This window comes from Pteropus alecto, unplaced genomic scaffold (assembly GCF_000325575.1).
Source record: "Pteropus alecto unplaced genomic scaffold, ASM32557v1 scaffold7, whole genome shotgun sequence".
Taxonomy (NCBI): Eukaryota; Metazoa; Chordata; class Mammalia; order Chiroptera; family Pteropodidae; genus Pteropus; species Pteropus alecto.
The window spans coordinates 33,118,951-33,137,270 of record NW_006494614.1 but is presented as its reverse complement, the minus strand read 5'-3'; the positions used below and the strand labels follow the sequence as shown (position 1 = coordinate 33,137,270).

Sequence of the window (18,320 nt, the reverse complement as noted above, 5' to 3'; positions counted from 1 at the left end):
CATTAGCCTTAACACGCTAATGCCTGTTAAGGTTAAGTAACTTGCCTGAAGTTACTTTTTTTTTTTTTGTGAAATAGGTAATTATAGTTAGTACCTTCCTCATGTGATTAAATGAGTTTATATAAAATGCTTAAACTAGTGCATGGCACACAATAAATGCTGCAAAAATATTTGTATTACTATCGTCATTATAAAGACCTTTGGCATTGACCAACTTTACATTCAATGTTTATGAGAGTTTTGCTAAACCATAAATCAGAGTTCACTGGAAAATCTATGGGCCATGAAACTTGCCCATATCTATACCTCATAGCTGTTATTCTCTACTTTGGATGGAATCACATCAATGATAAGAGTCTCTAGATAAATTCCTCTAGAATGTTAAGGGGGTGCTGGTCATTGACTTCTTTGTGAATAGAAGATCAGTGTTCATACCATCCTTAGGACAGAGCAGAAGTCAGTCCGTATCTTGTATGCATTTTTTTTGTATTCCCAACTAGCAACTAGCATATAGTAGATGCCCAATGAATTTATTCATATACTACCACTGGAGAGGTGGTGGAGTTGTCAGTCACAGAGCTTGGTTGGAGCTAAAGTTTGAACTGAGGTCTTTTATCTTATAACCTACTACTCTTAAAATACTCCATATAACCTTTCAAGGGAGCATCCTCACATGCTATTGTCAAGAGGATGGTGACAATATGTATTAGTAGCGTTTGAGTTCGTATAGCTTTAACCATGAGAATAAGATACGGAATAAATAACACTATCAAAGTAAACAAGAACAAAAGACCTAGAGGGGAAGACAGTGGAAAAAGGGGTGGCAATCCTTCTCGGCCTCATTTTCATATACCCATCATCACTTCCACTATGTCTCAATCAGTGATTAAATTATAGGCATACACATGCACACGCACACGCACACGCGCGCACACACACACACACACACATTTTAACTGTTATAATTATTGGTTATACTGTAATTATCTGTTTATTTGTTCATAATTCCATTAAGCGCTAAGCTCTTCTATAGTAAAAACCTCTGATGTTCCCATTTGTATCTCCAGAGAACCTGGAACCTGCCATGCCTGGCAGACTGCTGATTACTGGTTGAAACTATGACTGACTGAATGAATGCCTTCATGCCGTTTAGAGTTTCATATCAATAGGTTGTCAAATCTGTCTGCATCTCAAAATCATCTAGGAGCTTAAAACAACAACAACAACAACAAAAACAGGATTCTGGGACTCACTCCTAGAAATTCTGATTCAACAGTCTAGAGCCTGAGAAATGTGTCTTTTTAAAACAATCAGCATGCAATAAGTAGTGTAAGCTCTTTCTCCATTCTGGAATGTTGTTATAAAGAATACCATTGTCAACAGGAGAGACTCTTTATCCTCTGTCACTTCCTGAACCAGGTGTCCGTGGTGGCCAAATTCGTAAAGCTCAGAGAGGGAACATATCTCTCTTGCTTCCTATAATCCTCAGCAGCTGTTTGTAGCACAGAGAAGGAATTTAGCAACTACTATTTAATCATATTTAACTGGAGTAGTGTGGGGTGCCATCGAGTGGCTGCTATTGCCAGAAATCATGACACACACTTGGTCAGAGTGACCTGAATACTCCTTGGAAGGAGACAAGGTGAAAGCAATGGGAAGAATCTGGACACTGGCTGAAATGTGGGCTCTGGCGCAGGCCCCATTCACTACCTGGATTAGAGGATTACGATTTCAAGTGAATTTGGTATCCTCTAAGATGGAGCCTCTCCTACAGTGAACTGGGGCTGCATGAGCAACCAACAGAATACAGCAAAAAGGATGGTATGTCCCTTCTACATTTAGGTTATAAAAGACATTGTGACTTTCATCTTGATCAGGCAGTGTGTCTGTCTCTGTTTCTCAGATCACTAGCCCTGCGGGAAGCCAGCTGCCATGCTTAGGAGTAATCCTATGGGGAGGCCAATGTGGAAAGAAACTGAGGCCCTCTGCCAATAACTACCCGAGTGAGCTTGGAAGCAGGTCCTTTGGCCCCAGTCAGCTTCAGATGACTGCAGCCATGAATGCAATCTCATGAAAGACCCTGGGCCAGAAAGAACCATCTGGCTAAGCGTCTCTGGAGTTCCTGATCCTCACACTGTGAGAGATAATGGTTGCTGTTTTAAGCTGCTAAATTGTGCAGTAGTTTGTTACTCAGCAAAAGACAATACGCTTAGAAACTAATGAGGTCAGTGGGGTTGGGGAAAGAGGTTCCTAAAAGTCAACTCCCCCTTCGCTAGCTTTCCGTCTGGTTACTACACATAATCAAAGCACCAATTAGAAGCATGGCCCTAAAAAAATAAATGCTTCCCCCTTGATTTAATTGGAACTGGGAAGGAAATGAAAAGGCTTGTTATCTAAAGTATAAAATTTGTTATGAAAACAATACAACACTTTTATTACTAGCCTAACACCTAAAGATAAGAGTGGTAACACGTATTATCGATTGTATACATTTAGCTTTTCAAAAACCCAATAAGGAATTATCCTCATTTTATAGATGAGGAAACTAAAATTCAGAGATTTTAAGTAACGTGGTCAAGCAACAAACAGAGCTATTTAGTTAATTGCAGGATTATGTGACTTAGGGTGGTTTATTGGAACTTGGGGATTTCCTGGGATGCAACAATAAAGAAAAAAGTCCTAGGGACACTACCCTACTACATCCAAATATTGTGCATTTTCAAGCTATCGTTTTGGCAGCTTATAATCTGCAATGAATTGTGAAATGTTCCCTATGAAAATGAAAAGCACAAGCCTTTTTAGTCTTTATCTCACAGTATCCAAGAAAAACTTTTTTTTTTTTTTCTGTGAAAAAAGTAAAACAATTGTTCTCATGATACAAACTAGCAAGGAAATTTTTCAGTGTAAGAGTTTCTACAAATTTGTTTCAAAACAGCTATCGAGTCCACAAACCACTGACAGGTACTCTCTCTGGGCCTCTGCTGAAGGCCCTTCCATCACGGCTCAAAGGATGGTGGGCATGACTGAGTGGGCTCCTCACAAAACTGCACAGCCAAGCAGGTGCTCTGGCAGAAGGGGCAGGCAGGTTCACAACTTCCTCTTCCACAGAAGTACAGAGACAGCCGGCTCACAGGACTGAGAACTTCGACATTAGCAGTGCAAGAGTGGTTTTCATACCTGGTAGGTCAGAAGGGTCAACCACCAGCAAGTTAGCGTAGCCCAAACAGCTCTGGCCCTTTCTCTTTAAGAAGATCCATATAACACCCACCAGAATGGCTATAATCATAATGACAGGCAATTACAAATGTTGGCAAGGATGTAGAGAAATTGGAACAGTCATACATTGCTAGTGGGACTGTCAAATGGTACACGTGCTATGGAAATAGTTTGGTGGGTTCTCAAAGAGCGGAACACAGAGCTACCATATGACCCAGAAATTCTATTCCTAGGTATATATTCGAGAGAAATGAAAACATATGTCCATGTAAAAACCTGCCACAAATATTCACAGTGGCATTATTTAGAATAGCCAAAAAAGGGAAGCAACCCAAATGCCTACCAACTGATGAATGAATAAACAAAATGTACCATGTGCCATATAATGGAATGTTATTCAGTCATAAAAAATATCTGAAGTACCAATACATGCTACTATATCCTTGTAAACTCTGCTAAAAAAAAACACATACTATATGATTCTATTTATATGAAATGTCTATAATAGACAAATCCATGCAGACAGAAAGGACATTAGTGGTTGCAGGGATGGGCGGGGGCAGGGTCGGGGGGATGGAAAATAACTGCTGACATTTAACATAATGCTGTGGAATTAGATCTACTTTAAAAAATTTTAAATAAACTTTAAAAATGGAAAGATACTTAAGATTTACCTATAAGATTGTCATCAGTGGTATAAAAGCAGTAAATGGGGAAGGCACCTTTAAATATCCACCTAGAAGTAATCTGCTAAATAAATTACGGTAATAGGCACAGAATTAAATATTATGCCATCATTGGATTGAAGCTGTTGGGCATTTAATACAGAGAAATGAAGACTTATATTCATCCAAAACCCTGTATATGAATGTTCACAGCAGCTTTATTTGCAATAGCCTCAAACTGGAAACGACCAAGGTGTTCATCAACAGGTGAATGATAGACTTAACAACCTGAATAAATCTTCAGAGAACTATGCTGAGTGAAAAAAAGCCAATCCACTTATTATATAACATAATATTTTTGAAAAGATAAAACTATAGAGATGGAGAAGAGATTAGTGGTTGCCAGTGGATAAGAGGTGGTATGAAGGCAGGAAGAAAGTAGAAGTGACTATAAAAGGGCAACACGTACTGAAAGACCATTCTGTATCTTGTAACTTGACTGTAACAATGTCAGTACGCTGGTTGTGACACTGAACTACAGTTCTGCAAGACGTTACTATTAGGGAAACTGGGTAAAGGGTACTTGGTATCTCTGAATTATTTCTTACAACTGCTTATAAATCTAGAATTATTTCAAAATGAAAAGTTACATTTAAAAATGTCTACAAAAGTGAACAAGACTGAGTGATTGATTTTTTTAAAAAATTCATCTACCATCTTCCTCCTCCTGCCCCCAATCCAATGACACATGGTTGTGACTTTCTGGCATCTATAAATGCTTGTAAAGGAAGATTGGTGCTGGAAAGGAACACTCGTAACTATGACTCCCTTTGTAAAACATTAACCCTTCACCTAAATGCTGGTGTTTTCACTTTTTAAATTTCCAGAGCTGTCTAACTAACTTCTCCGTAAACATTCAACCAGATTACTCAGGTAATGGGGAATACTGTTTTGATCCATCTAATGTTCTGATTCACTTCAAGGGATCATACATCTCACACCTGTCAGTCTTCATAGCATTAGAAAATCATTAAATATATCAAATAAAATCTTCCTAAATAAAACTTAATCTTTGATGATTCAGAGGCATTTCGTAGTCTTGAAGTTTCAGAGTCAGAATTATGAACACCAAATCCTGTTTACAGAATTGTGATGAGCAGGCGTAAATAATTGAGATAAGTCTGTAAATCTATTGTACCTCCATGGTTTAAATCATAAGCTCCTGATATCGGTTACTTCCTTGCCACTTTCCATTCTCAAAAATGGAATATTGGAATCTTTAGATAAATAGTATGGAGTTGTCAGATTCCAGATGTTTTGATAATAAAAATATTAATAAAAGCTTTTTGCAGTATAAAAAAATAAAAACTGCATTCTTCCATCTTTTGGATCATTTCTTGTAAATCCACTGAAAAACACAGTGGTTAAGCAGCACTTTGACAATGTGGAAGAGTCTTATCACTATGCAATTCTACAGTTTACTGCAGGGAGTGTTTTGGAGTCACACTTGTGCTCTGCAGTGGGCCTTTTGCTGCCTGTCAACAGGAAGCAGCCATTGAACTCCCACAGCTTCCAGGGGACAGTGGACACATTCCAGAAAAGGCTGAGATAACTTCTTCCAAAACCCTCTCTGGAAATTCTCCAGCAGGATTAGATCTCTTCTTAGCAATGCTTTTCTTTTCACCAAGTGCTACTTTCAACAAATGTGCCGCTGTGTTTAAAACCCCCTTGACAACTATTAAAGGTGAAATATCGAGAATTAGGCCCTAAGGTGATTATATTTTAGTGGAACTGCAAGTATTTTAGAAAGTCCTATTAATGTAACTGAATATTCTGACTGGCTAATAACAAGATTTTCCCTTCATTGCAATTCTCCCCAAGTACCAATATTCAACTCCAAGCTGTCATAAAAGCCATTTTGCTGTAACGAAATGAAAGGAAGCCAGTGATCAAATTAACATGAATCCAATTCGGTGCCTACTTATGGAACACCAAGGGAGAGACACTAACAGATCCCAACATGAAAATGAAGGCCATAGATAAGAAGGAAAAAAAGAATAGCTATTTGTGAATAGAACTTGTAAAAATTCTTTCCTGGAGAAGTCAATCAGGCGAAAATTTAGGAAAAAATTATAGATTGTAACACAGCATGTATTATTGTTTCACAACTTGCCTTTACTGAGTACCAAATGTGTTTAAGGCTTTATGGTAGGTGGCAGAGATAAGAGAATGTGGTTCTTTCTCTTATGCTCAGAAATCTGTCACCTAGTTGAAATCCATATTTTTAACTCATTTCGAAACACAAATCAACAACAGCAACACACAGACAGAGACACACACACGCACACATACACGCCCTCTCTGAAAGGCAGAGGGAGATAGATACAAAATGACATATATTAACCTTCTTTGATTTGGAAAAGCTATCATACATTTTCCTATGCGGAACCAAATGAAAACAATTACTTGAAGAAAATTAATGTGACATGTTTAAAATGTATTGTGGTTTTCTCCAATTTTTTTTTTTTTCATATACATGAACAATTTAATATACGTCACCAAGGTGGAGAAGGGAGAGGATAGTGTCTTAGTCATCTTAGGTGCCTATAACAAAATACCACAGACTGGCTTAAACAATAGAAATTTATTTCTTGTAGTTGTGGAGAAACTCCAAGATAAGGTGCCAGCAGATTCAGTTCCCGGTGAGAGCCCTCTTTCTGACTTGCAGACAGTCACCTTCTGGCCATATCCTCAGCCTCACAAGATGGGGAGAAGGGGCTCTGGTCTCTCTCTTCTTATAAGGACACTAATTCTATCATGGGGCCCCATTCCCATTTTCATGACCTCATCTAAACATAATTACCTCCTAAAGGCCTCAACTCCGAAAACCACCACACTAGTAGGTTAGGGCTTCAACGTATGAACTTCGGGGGTACACAAACATTTGGTTCATAACGGAGAGGTAGTTTTCCATTTAAGAGGTAAAAGGAATGAATCGCTATTTATAGAATCTAGAGAAAATTGCTATTTTTTAAAAACTTAGTCTCTAAAGTGAATTATTTTCATTCATTCATTCAAGCAATCAAAACACATAATCTCTACTTTACAAAAAGGTTGTGTTCCAGATGAGAACTTATAAACTAGTCATCTGGATTTTGGAAAATTCTATTTTCTGATTCTATAGAAATTGTTGTATTATATAGTTCTTAACCTTCTGGAGATCCTACAGCAATTGTAAAAATTTGATTAAAGGAGACCTCCTCTCTATCCCCAAATGACAAAGAATTAGGATAGAACCAACATTTAGAATCCTCCAAATCCTAGGAACCTCCAATTCTCAAATTAAGAACCCTAGCTATATGTGGTTGATAGATCTCCAGAAGGGCCCTAAACTACTTAACTCATAATGAACAGGTATCTAGAGGGCTATAGATTTTTACTATTTTTATGAGAAAATAGAATCTATAGTATGGGTAATATGAATTATAGCCCCTGGGCTCTGACACAATACAGTAATATGATCTTTGGTATGCTGTTAAAACCTGTGTAGACCTCAGTTTCCTGAGCTATAAACATGTAGATAATGATGCCTACACCTCATGGGGTTTTTGTGAAGAGAATGAGATTCTATGAAACACTTGGCTCAATACATGAATACCTCAATTCACGGCAGCTATTTTTTAAATTATCGTCAGCAAATATCCATTAAACATACATTTAATCCACAAGACGAATCTGCCTACAGAGAAGTCAGAGTCTAGCAAGAGAGAGAGAAGAGATAAATAACAATAAAGTAAGATGCCTTGATAAAGTATGTGCAGGAGAAATGGAGGAATAAAAAAAAAGGATACTTGACTTAACATAGGGACAACTGGGCCAGGTGAGGCCTCACAGAGTAATGTCTGAGTTCAAGCTTGCCAGTGGGGGATGGGACGGAGGGGAGAGAAAAGTGAAAAATGATATTGTAAAAGCAGGTAAGGGCTCTAGGTTTGAGTTTAAACTGGGTGGGGTTGAGACTGGGGATATACAGAAGGCTGAAAAGAAGGTGAGATCCAGGCCAAGTCAGTTAGAACAGGGGTCCCCAAACCCCGGCCATGGACCAGTACCTGTTTGTAGCCTGTTAGGAACTGGGTTGCACAGCAGAAGGTGAGCGGCAGTCGAACGAACGAAGCTTCATCTGTATTCGCAGCCGCTCCCCAGCGCTAGCATCACCGCCTCAGCTCCACCTCAGATCATCAGGCATTAGATTCTCATAGGAGCACCAGTCCCTAGTGCCAAAGAGTCTGGGGAACGCTGAGCTAGAAGACTACTGTAATAGTCCACATGAAGAATGGAGGACATCCTAATGCCATGGCAGGAGAGAAAATGGGCGAGGGGAGGAAGTCCAAGCCTCTGGCTTCTCATTCTGCAGTGGATGGGGGTGCTATTTGATGAGTCAGGGAGCGCAAGGGCAAAAGGGTAGGTAGGAATAAGAGAACAAGGAAAGTTCTGACCACCTAGAAATGTACTTCTCTGCTACCAATCTTATTAATCATCATAGATTGATTGTACAGTTTCAGACATACCTGTTGAGTTAGGAGGCAGGCCATATATTTGAATTATTAAACTGTGGATTAGTGAAAATTCACTGTGTTGACATATTCTCTGATAGGAAAAAATTTGGAAGATGAACTGTGAATTGAGTTCATAATGTTAAGAAGTTGAGCTTAAGCTAGGACCTAAGTCACATATTTGTTTAGGGATTTATATACTCTTGTCATCCTGAGAAAACATTAAGCCAGCTATGCTCAAACATGAATTACACACTGAGTGGTTGAATTATTTAGCAAATTGCTATTTTCCTTCACTAAATGGTCTGCTAATGACTGACTGCTATAAGGAAGCTTTCCAAAGTCATTCTCCTATCACATTAATATCTAAGAGAATACAATAACCGTTTATGACCTAACCCAGCTCGCCATTTCAAAGTCCTTTTCTTTGACTATCATAATGATTGTAACAATAGCAACTAATCAGTCCTTACTATGTGCCAGTAGGTTTTTGCTATAAATTTACAAGGACGATCTCAATCCTTATAGCAGCCCTTTCACATATCTCCTTTTCACAGATAAGTACACTGAGGCAAGGAGCAATTAAGTCATTTATCCAAGTTTACACCAATGGCCGGCAGAGTGACTCCAAAGCCTGCTCTTTTATCCACTAAGCCTACTGTAAAAATTATTTAAAATGGATGTTTGTTACAGAAAATCTTGAATGTAGAGAAAATGTTTTTTTTGGTTGTTGTTTTGTTTTTTTGGGGTTTTTTTTGGTTACATTTTAAAGTAAAAACAAAAAGCAGCCAAGAGTGTGGCAGAATCCATGTTTCCCCGTCTACTATTTATAAGCAGAGACCTTGGACAAGTTAAGCATTGGATGCCTCAGTCTCCTCTTCACCTGGAACATTCCCTTGAAATGAGAGTAAGAATATTTACTTAATTGATGAGAAGGTTCATGTAGAGGATTCGCCATGAAGCTATGCTAATATTATATAATAAACACGTATGTAGAATATAATTCTATTCTACTTTTTTCTATGCTTCATAAAAAGCATATATTTGTAATCTAGCATTTTGACACTGTACAATCACTTTATGAACCTAATTTGAGCTTGGGAGCAATATCTTATATAAATGCTTTAATTATTCCCTCATTATTAGTTATTTAATGTTTCCAAGTTTTTACTATTCTTAAATAATACTGCAATGAACAGCTTTCCACATAAAACTTTAGCTATATATTAAATTATTTCCTTAAGTGAAAGTCCTAGAAACTGGCCAATTAGGCCAAAAGGTCTTTATACTTCAAAATTTCTTTCCAAAACAAACATACATTTTAAATCATTTTTACCCATCAACGTTCTCACCAGCAGGGTCTACATCAGCAGTCTATATAACTGCACTCTGGTCAACACCAGGCAATTAATGAAGAAAAATAAATTTTTTCCACTAATTTAGTCTAATATAAAATGTTCTATGTGTATATTAAAAATATAAATCATACAGAAATCCCAATGTCTGAAAAAACAAACACTGAACATAAACAATAAAAATTTATATGAAGAACTATTTCTGGCTAATGCTTGTAACAGAAAAATAAGTAATAAATTCAAATGTATCCTCTACTTTTCTAAAGTATTATCTGTGAATATAAGCTGGTATTTGTTAACTGGTCACTTATGTTAAGAGTCTTTCACTTGGGTTATTAGTACAGGTGTCCCCCGCTTTGAAGAGTTGTTTTGCCCCTTTTATGAAAGACCTACATTAGTACTCATTTTAACCAAAAGAAATCTGAAGGGGACTTTTGCTTTTAGGAAAAAAGGTGAAGTGAAAATAGCACTCAGGTTTGTTTTGCAGCGAAAGAAACACTCAGCATCAAGCTGCCAGAGCTTTGAACTGTGCCTGTGAACATCCGTGCTTTATCTCGATTTATTTTGTGCATCTGTTAGCAAGATGTGTCCTAAAGATATCAGAAAAGCCTAAGGGAGCCCGTAAGGGAGTACGTTTAGTGTAAAACTAGATGTAATTAAGCGGTTTCGTGGTGGTGAATAAAATAAAGACAGTGTGTGTGCAGTGGATTTGGGGTCTGGGAACCAAATTTTTCCATATAAATTAATGGTAACGGCTTCTTCGCTTTACACCATTTCGGCTTACCAACGGTTTCATAGGAATGCTCTACTTTAGGATATTGTCTGCATTCCACAAAAATTCCCCCTAAAACTAAGGAACTTAGTCTAATTACCAAAACTAGACTTAAAAACTCTGAGAGAAGCATTATGTCTTAAACAATAGTAATCCTTGAGAACAAGTAGGGATTTTAAAAAGTACAGTTCAGGCATTTGTTTATTTTGTCTAGAGACATGGAATATTTTTTTTAAATGGAATCTACAAACCCAACCACAAAGAAGCCCTATAAAACAGTAAATTCAGTTCTACTAAGAGAGACCCATAAAAACTAGCTTAAAAAAAAAATCCTGTATGAACTTAACTGAAATAAGACTCTTTCAGTTGAATTTTTAATTGTGTACATAACATTTTGCAGAAGATGGGCCATTTTTGCTAATCAGTAGCTGAGTTGGCCAAATTTGGTTTATGTCATTAGTATTATCATCAATAAAGCATAAAACAGCTTGATTTTTCCAATCCCATGTGGAAGCACGGAGTGAGAAGTTAGAAAAATATTTTGACTTTCTCACAGAGAAATTTCATATGTATTTCTCACAAATGAGAAACCCTGAGTCCCCTTGCCTGTACTTTTCAGCTCAGTCACCACACCCAGAATAAATAAGTGGTGTAGGACCCAATAGCTTTAATTTAGAATCAACCAGCTCCTACTTGGGTCATAAAAATCCTCATGATGACAAGTGTTCCACTATCCAAGAATTAAGTAGCACTGAAAGGAAAACTTGATTAGCAAAATGTCAGGCAGGCACTGGGATAAGCTATTCAAGGTCTATTAGGATAAAATGGCATTAACTCTGGCCTAATTTATTATAGCATCAAACAAATCTTGCATCACTACAGACTGCAACACCTCACTAATGAGTTAAGAAGATTTCATTATGAAACCATATTTTTCCTTTAGAGTCCCTGGCTTCAGGATGATAAAACCATTAAAAATAGAAAACACAACAATGTTAATAATCAAAATAGTAACTAACACTGAACACTTATGAGCTAAGCATTGTACCACGCATTTCACATGTACTATTTAATCTTCTCAGTAACCATGTAAAGGGTCATTTTTTTTCCACTTTACAGAGGAAATGAAGGCTCATACACTAGAAGTTATTGCACACAATCACTGAGCCTGTACTTGGTTTATGGGATTCAAATCCTGGCTGCCTGGCCCCACAAACTGAGCTCTTAACTGCCTTAACTATAATTCTGTAGCAAAATTACACTAAGTTTAACTTTGTCTGCTAGGAAAATAAGAAAGTCTTCAAACTAGCAACCTGCAAATACCTAGAGCACACTACTAGGTCCTAAATAATAATCTCAGGTTTTGTGAGGAACAATTTGTACCCAAGGCAACCTAACACCGGTATACAAAAGTGAGCCAACGGTTACAGCATTTATGTGATATACACTTGATCTGGTTTTTCTTCCCCATTCAAATACCCTCATTAGATAGACTTTGGTGTCCTACAGACAGCATAAATGAGTCATTGACTCTCAGGTAGCAGGCCTGCTTAGAAATTGACATAAAAGCAAATAACGTGTGACTTCAGTGAGGTTATGACTGAAAAAATTCTCAAGTGTAAACTTCTGGTTTGAGTGTACTGGAGGATAACATGATGTGGAATGAGAAATGTGTCCACCGTGTTCAGCACTGGGCAGTTTCTAGAGCCAGGATGAGTAACGAGTTTTTCCCATGTCTCTTTAAACTATGGATATGCAGCACATAATAAGATCAGTTTTAGATCTCTCTCTATCTCTAGATATTAACTATATAGGTTTATGTAATTAAAAATACACATTTTTAAAAACATGGATATAAAGACTAGAAGATTTTTTAAATGGGCCTCTGGCAATGAGTCGGGGTAACTAATCTTAGATCAAAACAAAAAAGCTGAGGAATGCTATCACAAAATATAAGAATTTCTCCATCTCCAAAGATCACAAAGAAGTATTAATTAGCTTGAGGTCTGACTTAAGGAAAAACTTTGAGAAGTATGCAAACACTAGAAAAGGCCTGTGGGGACACTGCATAAATACCACCACCACTCCCCAACCTCTCTTCAATAATTATGGTAAATAATGAATATTATGAGCCATATACATACTTATGCATGCCAACTATTCATAAGCACTCTTTTGGATGAAATGGACCTAAGAGTCTGTAATTGTCCAGTATAACTACAATTACATAAACGTAGTGTGGACAAAGAAAGGGGTTCTACACAAAGTAGCCTCACAGGGTGACCTAATCATCAATTCCTAACTGGGCAGGTCATGGTGAGTGCTCATGCCCCAGGCATATAACTGCATTAGTAAAAAATTTATTATTACCTTAAGTAAGCCCTGTCCATTGTTTTTGCTCATTAAGATTAGTGCACCTTTGAAATAATCACCCTCAAGAAAGCATATAATCTTATTAATTATTCTATAATCCAATTTCCGCCTTACTTTCCCCCATCTCCACGTAATCTGACTTGAGTTCCCTCAAATCCAAATGCATAAAAGAAACTGCAAATTGTCACTCTCCAGAGCATGTGAGATCTTGCTTTCTGGCAACTGTTGTTTGGGCTCAAATAAAACTCTTATGAAAATTCTTTACAGGTTTGGATGGTTCTTATGTGGACAATAGAAAGTACCACAGAGCACCTGGTACAGGGAGAGCCAAAGGGCGTGAGGGCTGTGGTGAGGAGGAGAAATCTGAGGTTGAGACACGAGAGGCTTCCCCAGAGGAGTGGGGCTTGAGCTGACACTTAAGAGATTAGTAGATGAGGGTAGGCCAATGAATGCAAGAAGGGTTTCCAAATACCAAGGGGCGGGATAGGAGTGGGGCTGCCATACTCTGAAAAACTAAGATACTGGGCAGGCCTGAGGAATATTTAAAATTCGACCTCAACTTCATTAAGCAATCGGCATGTGTAGAACAATCTGCCTTCACTAGAAAATCAAATCAGCAATGATTTAAAGCAAAGTAAAAGATGTGAACACTATAAATATTAAAGGAATTGATTCTGAGCAGTGGATGAGAGACTTCACACAAGTGGCATGAGGCCAGGTTATTAGTGATTTTAGAAGGTGGAAAACCTAGGAGGCAGAATGTTGATGGGTATTTCAAGCTGAAGGCATAGTATGAAAAGAGGCACAGAAGGGTACAGTAGGTAGAAGGGACAGGGTTCCAAAGTAATGCAATCATCTCTTAGCCTATTGATGTTATCTTCCAAGCACCTTATAAATATCCACTTCTTTCCACCACCAGCCCAGACCAGGGCACCATTTTCTTTTATGTGGACTCCAAGCTGGCTTTTAAGCATCCACTCCTATCCCCTCCTATTCATCTCTACACTGCACTACCAAAACTGATCGGGCCACTCCTACTTGAAGCCCTTCAACTGTGTCCCTCTTACTCTCTGGATACAACCTATAATCCCTCACTTTGCTTAGAGCCCCCTTCATGCACTGGCTCACACCTGCTTCCAGCCCAACTTCTGCCCTTCCCTCCTGCTCAAAGACTCCCCACCACACCCACTTTCTTCCATCTTCTCCACTCCATTGCACCCTATTCTCAGGCAGATCCAGGCCAGGAAAGCTCCCTTCCCCACCCACCCCACTTCCCACTAACCTCATATTTATGCTGTAAACCTCTGCTGAAAGATCTTTTACTCCAGAGAAATCCTTCCTGACTCATCCCCCAAAGCCCCAAGCTAAATTAGTCCCTTCTACTTAGAATCTAATCACACCCTAAATACACGTTAACATTTGGTTAGTATCTATGTCCTTGAGGACTAGGGCTGTGTCTGTCTGGTTCACCATGTACTGTTCACTCAGCACCTGGAGCACAATGAGTACTCATTACAAATCTGAATGAGTGGTATGCTGGGTCATGAGGTTAGAGAGCGCATTAGGGACAAAATGGGAAAAACCTCGAAAGCCAGTAAAGTCCATTGACCTTTATTCTATAGGCAACAGGGAGAAGATAGCTGGGCCAGGCATTGGCCTTGCTGTAGACACTGCTGGCCTCTATCACTGCTCTTAGCACCAACCAGAATGGCTGACTCAGCTTTACCAGCCTTCATCAAAGGAAGCACAAAGAAACTCAAGGTCTGCTTTCCACTTCCGAGTGAGAAGCCCTCAGAGCAGCAGCGGTGAATCATTTACCGAGCAGGGCAAGATTACAGTCTTCTTCTTGACTTGCCTCTTTGGAAACTTGGTCTGTCCATCTGCTCACTGCAGCAGGCAGTAATGGGTGACTCTGATCTACGAACAAAAGAGATAACCCCCTACTTTAGGTGAGCTCATATTTCCACATGTATACTCTAACTTGGGACCCCAAATTTACCCCATTTTGAAATAGGTCATTCCTCCCCTTCTTAAAGCAAGTTCCTACTCACTCACTCCTCTCTAACCTCCCAGTGGTAGTTTTTGATGTCACATCCACCTCTGTGAAGTGTTAATCCAAGGTAAATTCAACTTCCTGAACTGACTGTTTTGCTGAGATTCAGGCTGTCACTATGAATTCCTTAAAATTCCCTCTACTTAAAATGTCATGTCACTTTTTACATGCTACAATGCAGCTGAACCTGGAAAACATACTAAAAGTGAAAGAAGCCAAATGCAAAGGTTACATATTGTATGATTCTATTTATAAGAAACATGAAGAATAGGTAAATGAATAAAGATAGAAAGATTAGTGGATGCTCGGATGCTTGGGGGAAAACAAGAAGAGTAACTGCTGGTGGGCACAGGGTCTCCTCCTTTGGGAGTGATGAAATGTTCTGGGATTAGATAGAAGGAATAGAAGTACAACATTATGGATAAACTAAATGCTACTGAATTGTCCATTTTAAAATGATAAATTTTATATTATGTGACCCTCATGTCAAAAAAATTCAAACAAAAAAAAAGTCAGTCTTTCCCTCCCAATTCAGAGTGGCTTTCCATCCTCCTATGTGCACTCTGGGTCCTTTCCTTCCTTTTTCAACAATTTATTCGACTCTCATTTCCCTTTTTATTTCAATTTACTCTTTCCATAGGATCCTTTTTTTCCTACTGATGAGTTTATTCGAGTCTCCCCAACCTAAAGATCCTTCCTTTAATCCTGTTTTCTTCTCCAATTTCATCTAGAACATCTTCAAGAGCTCATAAAAAGCAGCTCATATCAATAGCCTCTGCCTTTTCAGCACCAATATACCCTTCTAGTTCCATTTCTGATAATAAGGAGTCTAGAAAGAGTGAAACTTACCTGCTACAACACTTCTAAAATTGATAAGAAAAATGTATAAAATTCTTGTAAAAATCAATGGATGAGCCTGTAAGAAACCCTGAGGTCAAGAATTGACAGGCATGAGTTTTTTAGATGTCAGATACTCTTTAGAGCTGCACTGTCCCATAACAGGGACATGAGCCACATGTGGCTATTTAATTGTACATTAATTAAAAGTAAATTAAACTAAAAGCTCAGTTCCTCAGTTGTACCAGCCATATTTCAAGTGCTCGATAACTACCTATGGCTAGAGACTATTATGTTGGATGGTGTAAAATATATTCCATAGAAAAATTTCAGTATCTAGAAATAGAGTAGCTCAAGATGTACTGGTACCTGATTCAGATAGTACAGAACCTGAAATTACAAAATCTTGAAAGAATTCCCCAGAATAAAACAGAGGAGAGGCAGATGTAGTATTCACTAATCCCCAAAGTAGAGCTCTATATAGTCACTCACACATTATAAAAAAAAAAAAAAGGCCACAGGAACCTTTTAGCAACACATGAAATTATAGCGGTTGAATGGTTAAATAGAGCAAGGTAGAGATATGGGACCTGATGCAGCAAATTTTTATTAAAGCAAAAGCATTGTCCAAAATCAACAGTTAAAAAAAAAAAAAGTAGTATCTATCAAACAGGCATGAATGAAAAAATTAGCTCTTTTTAAAACTATTCCAAAAAACAGCCAATCTGAAGCCTCAAATATTATAGTGTACAGGTAGCAAAGAGAATGGGATAAATAAAACGATAAAATGACCATCTAAAAAACTGTGTATGCTATCCTGAGAATCTAATCTCTTAATTTACTACTTTCTGCTATGGACTTTTAAAAACTGACCACTACGGTCCTACAATAAAAATCCACATAAGCAACTAGTGTTGTTAGAAGACACGAGTTTACTTAAAATGATCCTACTTACGTTGGATAACCTAGACATACATTTATTTGATAATATAACCAAAATCAGTCTACCTGATGAATTTCAAATATAAAGGTGGCATTCAGAGATCCTGTAGCAAAAAACGAATGTATTTAGATATAAGGAAACAGAAAATAAGAGCTGCTGAAGAAAAAAAAATGTCCTTATAGCTACGAAGGGTGGCCCTTATTTAAAAATACAATAAAGAGCATCTGGTTAGAATAGTGGTTCTTGAAGTATAGCCTGGACACTGCTGATGGTCCTTGGGCTCTTTTCAGGGGTTCCGTAAGATCAACACTATAATACTAGTAAGGAGACTACTTCTTCAGTAACATCTAACTCATCATTGTAAAATGTCCCATAGACTACATGATGTGTGATCTCAAAAGACTGAGTGCATGAGCATATAAGAGAATCCAGCTGTTTATCATTAAGCCAGACAGACTGGCAAAAATGTCAAACAATACCTGTTTTCACTAATTTTTTTTTGTTTTTTCATGAAAATGTAGGTTATTTATGTTATTTATCATGTAATGGGTTAATTATTATTTTTAGATGCATCTAAAATTTTTATTTAAAAATAATGTTAAAATTAATTTCTAATAGAGTAAGTGCCAATAGATATAATCCACATAAACAAAAGTTCTGAGGTTCTCAATTTTTAAAAGTGTCGGCCCAAAAACCAAAATGTTTGAGAGCTGCTGTATTAAAAATTGTGTACAAACTTTTTCTGCTCTATAAGGTTTATTTCTAAAAAAACAAAAATTTAACTTCCTAGCTTTAAGGCAAATATCCCAAATATACCTCAAAAACAATATATATGTCTTTACACTTGACTTTAGGAGTTAAATGTAACTTGGAGAACACAGAGTTTCAAAATCAAATACTCAAATCCTTAAAATTTGTTAAAATACAGTCACTGTGAAAGCAAGCTAACAATAATGAACAAAACTTATCATAAATATTTTACTTTACAGTATTTTGTTAAATAAGTACTTTGTTAAACTGGTTCCTTACTAACCCATCAAATTATACGTAGAATGGTATTACAAGAAACACTACCGAAACAGGATGAGCTGATTTTCACATTACTATGCAGGCATAAAAGTTTTTTTAGCCAAAGCGTGATATTAATTCCCCTTCCAAATGAGGATACTCCTCATAGAAACTTTTTCACCAAAAACTAAAATTTTAAGTCATAAATAATGAGACATGCAAGTTTCTGTGGCTAAACTGCATTAGGTAGAACTGCAAATAGAATGTATTCACTCTATACAAATGCTGAAGTGTTTATATATTTATATACAGAGAGAACACTAGCTCAGAATCAAAGTAAAAAATTCATATTCCTGACTTCAACTTGCCACAACAAAACACCTCTTAAAAACCACACTTTCCATTTGCCTGACTATCACATTGTCTAGTTTTCACCAGGTCCTAGTTTATTTGGCTCATTTTGCTTATCGGTCCAAGTTAGCATTGTGTAGGAGGTTTCTCAAAAATTCAAAACGTGGTTTCCTCAGACAAAAACCCATCTTTCCCTG

General features: G+C 37.5%; 1 protein-coding gene across 3 annotated transcripts in view; it reads right to left on the bottom strand.

Moving 5' to 3' along the window:
• The window catches only part of ELOVL5 (ELOVL fatty acid elongase 5), a 68,373-nt gene that overhangs the window by 35,012 nt on the left and 15,041 nt on the right, over window positions 1-18,320 (bottom strand). Inside the window, exon 2 of one of the 3 annotated variants that reach the window (XM_015600608.2) lies at window positions 14,787-14,848. The exons of 1 other annotated variant lie outside the window; for it this stretch is intronic. In XM_015600608.2, coding sequence (XP_015456094.1) covers window positions 14,787-14,811 — 25 coding nt within the window. In that variant the 5' untranslated portion in view covers window positions 14,812-14,848. Of the gene's footprint in view, window positions 1-14,749; window positions 14,849-18,320 lie in introns of those variants that run through there. One more of the 3 variants, XM_015600609.2, reaches the window with a different exon arrangement.